Source organism: Leucopleurus acutus, assembly GCF_964270905.1.
Source record: "Leucopleurus acutus genome assembly, chromosome: 2".
Taxonomy (NCBI): domain Eukaryota; kingdom Metazoa; phylum Chordata; class Mammalia; order Artiodactyla; family Delphinidae; genus Leucopleurus; species Leucopleurus acutus.
The window spans coordinates 1,658,615-1,670,709 of NC_139143.1; the positions used below are offsets into that span (position 1 = coordinate 1,658,615).

General features: G+C 60.6%; 1 protein-coding gene across 6 annotated transcripts in view; it reads right to left on the bottom strand.

Annotated features, from left to right (window-relative positions):
* Window positions 1-12,095, bottom strand: part of NAV1 (neuron navigator 1) — a gene marked incomplete at both ends in the record, with an annotated part of 207,225 nt that overhangs the window by 58,905 nt on the left and 136,225 nt on the right. For 5 of the 6 annotated variants that reach the window (XM_082860451.1, XM_082860450.1, XM_082860449.1 and 2 more), the window contains one exon: window positions 664-713. The exons of the other annotated variant lie outside the window; for it this stretch is intronic. In XM_082860451.1, coding sequence (XP_082716577.1) covers window positions 664-713 — 50 coding nt within the window. Of the gene's footprint in view, window positions 1-663; window positions 714-12,095 lie in introns of those variants that run through there. 6 annotated transcript variants of the gene reach the window in all.

The following is a 12,095-nucleotide window of genomic DNA, read 5'->3' on the forward strand; positions in this document are numbered from 1 at the left end:
CTAATCCTCTCCTGGAAGCGTGGTTTCTAAGTCGGCTGGCGGGGTCCCAGGGCTGGCCACGGTCAGTCACTGCCTGTTAGTGGGGAGCCTGAGTGCCCGACCCTCACCTTACAGGGCCGGTGTCTGTTCCCCAATCAGCCGGCTCTCATCCCCTCCCAGAGTAGGGTCCCGGGCTTCACTTCTCCCTGAGGGATCCAGGCGGCTGTGGCGTCATAAATTCAGCCCGGCGCCCACTCAGGTCTCAGCCTACACCTCCACCACCTCCCTTCACCCCAGAAAACCCCCAGAGCTTCTGGGGCCGGGGGAACCCGGCTAGGGGCGAAGCCCCCTCGCTTTCCACTCCCCAGGTCCCCAAGACCCCCGGCCCCACCACACTGCAGGGAACCAGGGAAGTTCTGTCCAGTCGTGCTATTGTCCCAGGTCCGTCCTGGTCCCCGGGGTCGCACGCCCCCTGTTTTCCTCCCCCTACCGAGATCCCTCCGCACCCCGACCTCCAACCCCAAGGCCAACAGGCCAAACGCTCGGGAGCCAGAGGTTCAGGTGGCGCTGCCGTCCCCTAGGTCCGCGACGCTAGGGCGGTCAAGACCCTCCAGCGTGCGGAACCCCCCCCCCCCCCCCGCAAGGCTGCGGCAGCGAAGGGCCGGCGCGCGGCGGGGCGCTTACCTGCGGGAGAAATTCGTCCTTCCCGCCCTGGGCAGGGGCAGATGCAGCATCCTCCCGGCGCAGCGGCCCTCGGCCGCCGGCAACCCCGCGCCGACGCCGCGCCCGCCCGGCCGACCAGCGGAGGTCTGAGCGCGGCCACGCGGACGGCCGGAGACCCGGGACCAGCCCTCGCCTCTCACTCCCTCCTCCCCCCGCCCGCCCGACTCACCGCTCCAGCTACACTTAAAGCGACAGAGCCCCACTTCCCGTCGCCACCTCGGGTCCCGAGCCCCGACTGCGAGCGGGCCCTTTAACGCCCGGAGCAGGTAGACAAAGAGCCGCCGCGGCGCGGCAGTTCCGGGGCTCGGGGGCCGGGAGGTGCCGGCGGCTGGGGCCTCGGTCTCCGCCGGGCGGCTGCGGGTCACATCCCCCTCCTCCCCCCCCACGACGCCGGCTGCGGGCCACCCCCCCCCCCGCCCCCCGCCGCGGGTCGACCCGGGCTCTTCCTCGGGCTACGCGCGCAGACGCGTGTGGGCATCCCAGGTCTCTGGGGACAGGGGGCCCGCGTGCGCTGGTGGGCACGGGTCGGGGAAGCTGGACCCTCCCCGGAGGGCTTCCTCCCAGCTCCCTCCTGGCCCCTTTCCAGGCTTTTAAATCAGACCAAGTAAGAGCCCGGGATCAGTACAGCGCCTGCAGCAAGGTCGGCGGGGGTGCCGAGGGGGTGAAGGGCAGACGGGGTGCAAGAGCCAGAGGCTGCTCAGGAGCTGTCCTCCTCACAGGCGGGGGGCGTGGGGGGGGTGGACAGGGCGGCGTGCACGTTGGGGCTGATTGTGGGGAGAAAGCACACCACGCAAGGGTCTGTGCCTGCATCCAGGAGGCATTTCCAGTTCACTGATCAGGAAGAAAGATGTAAAGATTTTAGTGCAGAGTAAGAAAAAAAGTGGGATCAGTGGGAGGGCTCTCCCACAGAGCGTCTCTCCCCTCAGGGAATTCCTGGTAACTTAACCCCCCCCCCCGCCCCCCGTTGCGGAGGGAGGGGCTGCACGGGGGCTGCACTGCTGCGCCCACCTTCTTCCAGCCCATCCCTGCTCCTGGGAGGGTCTGAGTGTGTAAGGTCGCTCCCAACCCCAAAGTGACCCGGGCAAAGGGGAAAGACTGTATCTTAGATATGGACAGATTACATCCGCAATTTCTTAAAGCAACAGAGACAACGCCAGCAATGGAATTTTTTTAAAGGCCCGAAGGCCTGAGCTTGAACCACAGAGCAGCAGTATCTCTGGGTTTGGGCAGCGTGTGTGACAGCCCCACGCAGAGACCCAGGCCAGCGTGTTCCCCTAGGCCTCTCATCTCCGAACTTCGGCGGCCCCGGCTGTTAAGGCAGAGGAGAGTCACACCCCTCCAGAGCCCCTCCGCACTCCCCACCTTCAGGGAGGTGTGGACGGTGCTCTGAGACCCGAGCATGGCCCTTCTCCCTAAAAGCCCGCCTGGCTCTAGTCCTCTGAGTGCCCAGCGCCACTGACCTGGGGCTGCAGCTCTAAGGGGTGAACCGCAGCTCTGGAGGGCGGGAAACCTCTCAGAGGAGCTCTGTCCTGGATCCCTGAACAGACTGAGTTGCGGAGGGGTCTGTTTCTGAGGGTGCATGTGCTGCGGCCAAGTTTTCCAAATATGCTTTGAGCCGAAAGGGGAGTAAAGAGCTGCAGTGATCCCAGCACCGAGCTGTCAGGCGACCCCCTGGCATGGCAGGGAATCGATTTCCATTCCCTTTACTGTCTCTGAGTGGTTTGGGTGGTGGTGAGATTCAGGAAAGGTGCACCAGGGTCCAGGCTGAGCAGCTGTCGGGGGAATCCGAGGAATGCAGGCTCTGCAGCAGCATCTCCCACCTCGTGGCCGGGCCAGGCCCCACCCGGGCTCTTCTGTAACTTCCCTGCACCCCGTCCTCACCACCAGCCTACATGGAGGGTGAGCGGGATGGATCCTCTGCGCTGGGGCCCGCCTGGGTCATCTGGGGAACAGCTTACGCGGGACGTGCACCGTGAGGGATTCTCTTTAGCCCCAGCCAGCATGGAATCCCGGATAAAATGACTTTGTCTCAGCCAGAGGAATGTCACCAGCAGGGGATGTTTTCCTCTAGATCTAGCTGTGCGTTTTCCATCAGGTTTCCTCCTTTGTGGCTTTCTGGGCAGAGCCTGGAGGGAGGGAGGGAGGGAGGGAGGGAGGGAGGGAGGGAGGGGAGGCCTGAAGAGGGTAAGGCACAGGGGTTTACTTGGAGGACTAGATTTTTGTGCAGGGAACTGAGCCATCCGCTCCCCCCTCCCCTGCTGCCCGCCACACACACACCATGACGGCCTTCACAGCCCTGCTGAGCTGTGGGCCTCTCCCCCTGCGTCACACCCAGCCGCCGCCCACCCTCCCTGCAGCCCTCCCCTCCCTGCATTTCACCCCCAACAGCGATGGGGGAACTGGCCAGAAAGAGAGCAAGCCAGCCAGCAGCTCAGCCCAGGGAAGGGGTCCCAGATTTCTGAGTCCCCTGCTAAGAGGATTCTGGGCTGGAGGATCTGTAAACCCCCTCCTCCTTGGAACTGGTTCCTGTCAGAACCCAAAAGGATCTGAGGTTTCCCTGCATAAGTTCCTCTTTCCTCCTCAAGGAGGAAGGTGGGCTGCACGGAGACCCTACCTTCCTCCAGCTTGGGACCCACCCTCCTGCTTGGTAGAGGCTTCCACAGGGTAAGGACAGGGTCCCTGGAGACTCTGCTCCTTAAATCAATAGCATGCAAATTAGCACCTGCTATTCCCAGCCACCAGGTCAAGGCGCGTTGGGTAACTGGACAGCAGTGCTGTGGGGGGGCTTCTGTGAAGACAGGAAACCGCGGCCTCTCGGGTCAGCAGCCCCGACCTCGCCCCTCACGGGGGTGTGGCCAAGTATGGGGGGCGTGGCCCAGCTGCTCTGACCACAGTGAAGGGCCCACACGGGTGACTGAGCTCTTCCTTCTGGGTCCCAGGCTGCAGAGTTGTAGCCTGCGGCGGGGTGAAGGGGGAGACACCTGCTGAGAGGGAGCTGAGAGTTAGGCTCTTTTCCAGAAAGAAAACCCAGCCAGAGAGGAAAAAGGCCTGCATCTCAGACAGCCTCCTCTTCACAGCCCTCGGGAGCCCAGATCACGTGTGTCCCCTGTGCCAGGCCCAGCAGAGAGGCTCTTTACAAGGGGGAAACTGAGGCACAGGGAGGCCAGGAGACGTGCAAAGCACAGGACGGCACAGAGACTAACACGCACGCATCTTTCAGCCTGATTCCCTTCCCTACCCCTCGCCACACACACCTGGGATCTCAGTCCCCAGGGCTCTGGACCAATGTTCCGTTTCCAACAGAGACATCCGAGGAGACTGTGGGAGGCCCTGGTCCTCTCCCTAACGACAGTCTCAAGGCAGACGGGGCTGATTAGAGGCAAGAGAAGAAGAGAAGGACTTGCCAGGAAGGGCCATGTGGTCTGAGGTCCCGTCTCACCTGTCTGGGCCCTGGTCGCACCCCTGATTCCTGGTGAGCCAGGGAAGTGAGACCCCTCAGAAGACTAGGTACCAGGGCAGGCTCTGTCTCTGGACCGATGCCTACTCCCCTCTTTCCCCTCAGTTACGAGGCTGTTCCCTCCTTTAGGTAGGAAAGTCTCTGCCCCTGCACAGGTCTCGGCCAGCAGACGAGACCCTCGGCTCTCGGGGGAAGCTGGGCCCGGAGACCCCTGCACGTCCTGGCCGCGCGCACCGAGCTGGTAGCATCCGGGCAGACAGAACAAAGAGCGTTTCACCACACAGACAGGGGTGATGAGAGAGAGTCAGCCCAGAATGCGGGGGGGCGGGGGGCGGTGAGTTAGCCCGTGTCCACACTGGTGGGGCCTCACGCTGTCCGTGGGGAATGACCTCACTACATCTCTAATCTCTGCTTTTACAAACCTACCCCCGGGTCCCCCAACGACCCCACTGAATTCTGGGGGATCATCTGTTGTGACCTTGATAGAAGAAATCTATAAAAATCATTCCCGGCCTCTGGGTAGCACATTCCCATCATAACATAGGATTTCATTCTCAAACAACCTAGCGATCTAGGGTGAGGCAGGTGGTAGTCTACTCTCCACCTCCTTTAGGACATTCACGCTCAGGAAGGTTGAGAGCGTGGCCTTAGGTATTCTGGCCACAGGCATGGGAGCCGTGATGACGTGGGTCCCAGGCCAGGGGCTGTCGGATCCCCGGTGGGCTTCTTGGCCTCTCAGGGAGGCCCGGGCCTTCAAGGGCTCCCTGTGCGTGACCCTGGCGAGCTCTCTCGGCTCTGGACCCATTAGGGCTGTGCCTGAGCCCCGCACAGACACACTTCTCATGGCTGGAGATCTGGAATGTCAGAGCCGAAACAGCCTTAGAGCTCCTCTGGCTCGGCGCCCAGGTGTTCACGGGGAGGGAAGGTGGGCTGAGGAAGGGCAGCCCTTCTGCAGACCCAGGCCGCCTGGCTCTGGGGCGGTGCTACCACTTCTTTCCAACTCCCTCCCCAGGGCAGCCTGGGCTCCAAGGGAGAGGTGGAGAGTGGGTGGGAGAGTGTGGGTCGGGCCTGGAGGGCAGATGCACGCGTGGTGGGGTGTCCCAAAGCCCAGCCCCAGGTCCGGCTGAGATGTTCCTGGGGCAGCAAACGAGCCAGCTGGAGGAGGGGGTCGCACTCCCAGCTGTGTGCCTGCTTCCCAAATATTTACACAACCTCTGAGGAGGCCTGCCTTCCCTGCCACCCTGCAGCTGGGAGAGGCGGCGTCCCGCCAGATCGCACACAGTGGGCAACTGTTTCACATCGTCCCAAACCTCAGCGTCTCTGTGTGGTTCTGAGAGCGCAGGACAGATGGGGCGGTGGGAACGGAGACAGCAGGAGGCTGCCCGCCCTCCACAGGGCCTGCCGGACCCTCAGCTGCCCCCTGGGCAGACGCGAATGTGTGTGTGAGTGTGTGTATGAGTGTGAGACCCCCGAGGACAGCGCAGTGATTTCAGGTTGGCCGAAGCACCCGCTGACCCAGGTTCCCCGTTCCTGAGCTGCAGCTCCAATCTCTGCCTCCTGCCCCACCCGGCCCCGCCCAGATGATCCCAGCAGCTTCCTTTCGCTGCCCCCTCACAGGAGCCAGGCAGACGCTTTGCAACACGCGTCCGATCTCATTGCTTCCCTGCCTGGAAGCTGCCTGTGGCTGCCCCTCACCTGTACTACCTGGCCCCTGGCTATACCCTGACCTCATTTCTGATCACCTTCTGTCTTGTTTACTCTGTTTCAGCCACACGGACCTCCCTGCATTTCCCTGAACACATGCCCATTCTTGCCCCAGGGTCTTTGCACATGCTCTTCTGGGCATCAATTACTGGAGAGTTTTCCCTGACCACGCTCCCCAACAGCCCCCACCCACCCCTCTGTCCCTCACCCTGCTTCATCTTCCTTTATGACGCACAGCACCGCCCGATCTACCACGTAGTTACCTGCTGGCCGGTTTGCCTTCTCTCTTTTGTATACGAGTTTAAGAATGATGACTTTTTCTCCTGCTGTACGCCCAAGTGTCTGTACAGCAGGTCTCTAGAAGTACTTACTGACCATGTGAATAAGCGGCATGAGGTGGGCACTGTCATCCCCTTTCCCTTCCGACGGTGAGGCTAAGTCACTTATCCAGGGTCACGCAGGCCATAGCGGCAAACCGAGGATAAGTCCGGGGCAACTGGCCTCTGGAGCGCCCCACCGACGGCGCCGGCCTATCTCTCAAGAACAGGAAGCTAACCACAGGGACTGGAGGAGCCACAAGGGACGGGACGGCTGCTGCCACCCAGACCGCAGGGGCGACCGCTCGGAGCTGGGGAGAAAGGACCTCACACGGGGACCATCGAGGAAAGGTGAGCACGGGCACAGGGCGGCTGCAGGGGCTTGCCGCTCAGAGGGGACGGTGACAGGCAGGTGATAGCTGTGCCTCCTCTTCTCATCATACTCGGCGGGAAGCTGCGTCCTGGGAGCCTCTGCTGCCGGAAGTGCCATCGCCGGGCTCTGTCCTTGGGGACAGCATTGCTCCTGAACTGCCCCTTTGTCATCAGACCCACAGGGGCCGAGACAGAAGCCAGACAAGGAAGAGGAGGCTGAGAGATTGAGAGGGTGGCCAGTGAGGAGAGGAGACAGAGAAGGGGCTGGACGGGGCTGAGCGGTCAGGAGCAGAGGGCAGCCGCGACGGTGGAGACGTGTCCCCGGGTCTGGCTGGAGACGGCCCACAAGAAGGAAGGGACAGGGCACAGGGCAGACCCCTCTTAATAGTTACTTATTTGGCCGCGCTGGGTCTTAGTTGTGGCATGCTGACTGTTAGCTGCGGAATGCATGGGGGGGGGTCTAGTTCCCCGACCGGGGATCGAACCCATGCCTCCTGCACTGGGAGCGCAGAATCTTCCCCGCTGGACCACCAGGGAACTCCCTGGACCCCTCTTAATACGAGCCGGCCAAGGCGGGCAGAGCAGGCGGGCTGGTGAGACACTGGTCCCTCCACCTCTCGGACGCTCTGCGGCCTGTGTGGCTGGCGCACGCCCTGCCCTCTGCCAGGGAAGCCTCTTTGCATCCAGCCCCTCACACGTGTGTCTGGGTGGCTCTCCCCTCGCCCCCGCTTGGCTGCACGTCCCGCGCACTGGCTCTGTTTACCGCCCGCGCCAGCCCCAGCATCATCTTGTCCACCCGTCTCTCCGCGACCCTGACCTGTGGATTGGTGAGCACTTGTCTGTCTCTGCCATAGCTGCCTGCCTGCGGTCTCTCAAGGCCTGACTCGTTCTGCCTGTTTTCCAAATCCAGACCTTAATGCATCTGCCTGTGCTAGCTCCATCATGGCCCCAACGTACGGGCAACAGCAACTCAGTCCTGCAGCCTCTCTGGGGCAGCCCGTGCACAGCTCAGGGGGTGGGTGCCCAGCCTGGCCTGCTGGCCTTTCTTCAGCCACAGTGAATGGTTCTTTGCTGCCTGGCCAGAGACATCTGATACCCCAGAGGCCAGAGCTGGCCCCTCGCGAGCATCCTGGGACAGCTCAGCCTTTGAGCCACGGTCAACAGAGCCTGTATTCATGAGGCGCGCGTCGCTCCTTCTGCCCTTGCCCTGAGCTCCCGGCTGTGGCCGCTCTGTGGTTTGCAAAGCACGACCCTATCCTTGAAGACGGAGCAGTCACTTAGGGGCCTTCCGGGAGGGGGCCTCCAACAGCACGGCCTGCTGGGTGTTGAGGGGAGCTCCTTCTGCAGTGGCAGTAAGGCCTGTGACCCCCGCCCCCAAGCTTAGGGACACACATACTACACACAAATGGAGGCAGCGGACGAGCTGGAGAGAGCACGGGACGGGGAGGGCAGGTGTCGGAGGCGCCCGGCTCTGCTCCCGTGCTGCCACTTTTTTTTTTTTTTTTTTTTTTTTTTTTTTGTGGTACGCGGGCCTCTCACTGCTGTGGCCTCTCCCGTTGCAGAGCACAGGCTCCGAGGTCATGTCTCACGGGCCCAGCCGCTCCGCGGCATGTGGGATCTTCCAGGACCGGGGCACGAACCCGTGTCCCCTGCATTGACAGGCAGACTCTCAACCACTGCGCCACCGGGGAAGCCCCCGTGCTGCCACTTTTAAGTTATGAGCTCCTGGCCAGCCAGTGAAGCCGAGTTCCACTTTCCTCGCTTGTAAATTGGGGAAAAGAATACCTGATTCACAGAGCTGTTAAGATTAAATAAGACAGTGCCACAGAAGTGTTTTGTAAACCACATGTGCCGTGCAATTGTTAGAGAATTATAAAAGCACAAGTTACTACAGCACAAATTATACACACAAGTTCCAGGACGACCCCTAGTCGGGTAGCAGTCACACTGCAATGGGGTGAATTTGGGGAGGCTTCCAGCAGGGGTGGCGGGAGGAACTGGGCACAGACAAGTGAGCGACTAGGTATCCCCCCCCAACCCCCCAGCTGGGCAAGTCCCCCTCTGCAGGCGGCCTTCAGACCTTCAGAGCGTTGGTTTTCTAGGTGCCGACCGAGAGAGGGGAGGTAGGTAACATTTGCCGAGCACCTGCTGTATACCTAGCACGTTATTACGATGTACTCCATGACAGTCTCACGACGACCCTATTCCCATTGGACCAGCCCCACCAGAATGGACGCACAGCCTCCCCAAAGCCTCAGAGCTGGGATCTGAGCCCACTCCAGACTCGGGCTCTTCCTGTAATATCAGATTGCATGGAATTTCCAGCACTCCACGAGCCCAGCTGGCTCATCCCAGAACATAAGGTGTGTGGGTGGGGAAAGGAGGAGGCCGACGATGAAGGAGAAGAGACAAGTGGACAGGCAGGCAGGCGGGCAGGACTGGTGGGGAGGTGCCAGACCCGTCTCCACGGCTTCCGCAACCCTTATCCGTCTTGACTGTCAACCAGCTTGTATATCATCAAACTCGGGGAAAACCCAGCAGCTCAACTGTAGGTTACTAGGACACACCAGAGGGGCCCCTCCTCTGCCTGCATCCGTCGCCTTGGCAACCAGCACACATCCAGCTGCCCCTCTGGAATACCTGGCTCGCTGCAACCTTCCAGCGACCCTGTTGGGTCTGAACAGACCCTGTGATTCCACCCCGCACACTCTCAGCAATGCTTTCACTATTCTGTTTTAGGAATGAAGGGTGTTTCGACAGCCACTGGCTCTCTGAAGCCATCCCCTAGCTCCCAACAGACCAGGAATCTGACTCCACAGCTCCTCCCTTCCCATCTTCCCTCTGTATAACTGATGTCGCTTGTATCCCACCTATGTCCCCTCTGCAGTTACTGTTCCCATAAACACAGACACAGCCGCTCTGCAGGCACCTGTGACTCTCAGTCTGCGTGAAGCAGCAGAAAACACCAGGATGCAATGCCCCTGGGAGCCGCCCTCAGCCAGTAACGACTGGGCGTCGAAAGATAAATATCCAGGCTTCCTGGTCCTCTGGGTGGGCATGTAATCCCCCAGAACCCCCAAGCCCAGCCGACCTCAACAGTGACCCGCACAGAACGCATCCTGCACTGGCTTCCTCCTCTCCCCGACCCACCTCCCCACCCCCATCAGTGCTTTCTGGAATCACCTCCCAAATAAACCACTTGCACGCAAATCTTTGTCTCGAGGTCTGCTTCTGGGGACTCCATCCCAGGACACACTTCATGTACAGCACACGTGTTTGAGTGAGGTACAGACAGCCCCGTTAGCCAGGTCACGGCGGGAGAGGACCCATGGTCACTCGCGCGGTCCTGTGTGCAATGAGTTTGCTACACTGCACAGCCACACGCTGGACCCGTGGTCGGTGGTCTCCAAGCCGCACAGGGGCACCCTCTGCCACACGATAGCACTGCATGAGCAGGCAGAAGGGGGTCAGGACGCCGCCATCCTGCGTGGTGAACCACTTAGTGTGTCCTCCTCCCAGGGAGGCTCAGAACAAGCACGAAGGTTACCACACACTTTTCCAAATACTGTCGCGTCTCTCAGAAGGTGCGTGTGACACCTTAGGGCCCCCAGCTTGCTACCATCGGGCACCAATGGCTAACATCTAACACTTAACTATATACAGAGTAAACGTGTTCACTAATTCGGTGCTCGCACCAGCCTTACAGACTAGGGTGCCACCACTCTCTGCTTTTTCCAGACAAGGGAACTCGGGCAGAGGGAGAGCAGGCACCCACAGTGACACGCAGAGCTCACGAGAAGAGCCAGGGCTCTGTCTAGCCGCTAGCCGTACTCCACACCACTCTGCAACCCCGCCGGTCCTGGCGTGCCATGTCGGCAAGGCTGTGCTCCGATGCCGGTTCATTTAACTCTGCACCACAGGATGGAAAGTACATCAAGACGGTGTAAAAATGCAAAACAAGATCACCCCCCTCAACAGGGTCAAAGCCCAAACTCTGTGAACTCATCCGTCAAGCTGAAGAAATCTTACGTGGATACTCTAACAGCCCCTAATTAAGCCAGAGGCCACCAGTTAAATGAACAGAACCGTACGTTGAAACCAGAATAAATATTTCAGACCGACCGTTCTTCATACTTTTTAGAGCACTCTTACTCTTTTCCACTTGATCCTCCCAAGGCACAAATGATGCCCTTTTTACAAATGAGCAAACGGAGACTCAGAGGGGTTGGGAACTTGCTTAGTGCCACGCCGCGAGCTGGAGGGGGCTCAGGAGGGAGCCCCGGCTGCTCAGATGCTCCTTCCCCTGCACCCAGAGAAGGTCAGCCGAGGCCACGTGCATGAAGCTGCAGGTCACCGTTAGATGTTACCCCCGAAGAGGCAACGGCCACTGTCTGCATCAACTACACCTCACTTCTGCTGCTGCCGTGGATACCGCAGGCATCTTTTAGATGTGAAGCCCTTCAAGGGCAGGAGCTGATTCCTTCCTGAACTTGAACGCCGGGTCCTCCCCAGGATGGCCCCCTACCCCTCTGCCCCAATCCTTGTGTTCCACGGGCAGAAGCCCGGCCTGGTCCAGCCGCCCACGGGGTGGAATGCCTGCCACGTAACAGAGGAGACAGGGGCAGGGGAGGAAGACTCTCCTCCCTGCCCACTCACATTCCAGAGTTCTCCTCTCTCTGTACAAACCCTACAAACCCAGTGCCCCTTGTAGGAGGATTCTGTCCCTAAAGGGGGTGCGGTGTGGCATCTTGGGATCAGCCACCTGGAGCTCAGGGAGTGACGTTCCTCCTCGGGAGGGGGCTGCCCAGGCCCAGGCCACTCAGCAAGGCGGGAGGCTTTCGTTAAGGCTTGGGCTCCTGCCTCTGGGAGCTAAAAGCCAGCCTGGGAGGAGACCGGGGCCTACAGTTTATTTTATTTGACATTTTTCAACGTCAGGACACTTCAGCACCAAGGAGGAAACGAATCCCATCTGTTCCCGAGCTCCCGAGCACGGTTTAAGAGGACAGGCTGGGGAAGGAGGGGACGAATAGGGAGAGGACAGGAGCAGCCAGCCGCCACGCAGGGCAGGGACCACCTGATGGTGGAGCCCCGCTGCCCCCCCGGCACACCCGCAGGGCTCTGTCTAAAGCTCTGCGGTCCTTGGTCGAGGTCGCCAGACAGCGGTCCTGCCAGGGCTGCAGAGACTACTCTACCCCAGGTGAACGGCGCCCCCGGGAGGGTGTGACAGCAGCACTGCTGGTGACGCAGCTGGGGTTCCTGCCCACCCAGACCACCATTTACACAGACGGAAGTGGAGACGGTGAGAGGCGCGTGCAAGTCAAAGGAGGGAGGGGCTGGAGGGCACGCACAGCCCCGTCCGCACGCCCTCAACCCCCGCGGGAGCCCACATTCACCTCTGTAGGTGCAGCATCCCCACCTCCCACCCCAACACTGGGGGTTAGGCGTGTGCAGATGACGGTGGAACTCATCTCCTTATTTAGATTAAATTCCAGACCTCCCTATTTTTAGAAAAACAAATTCCTCTTCTCTTCTCAGGAGGTAAA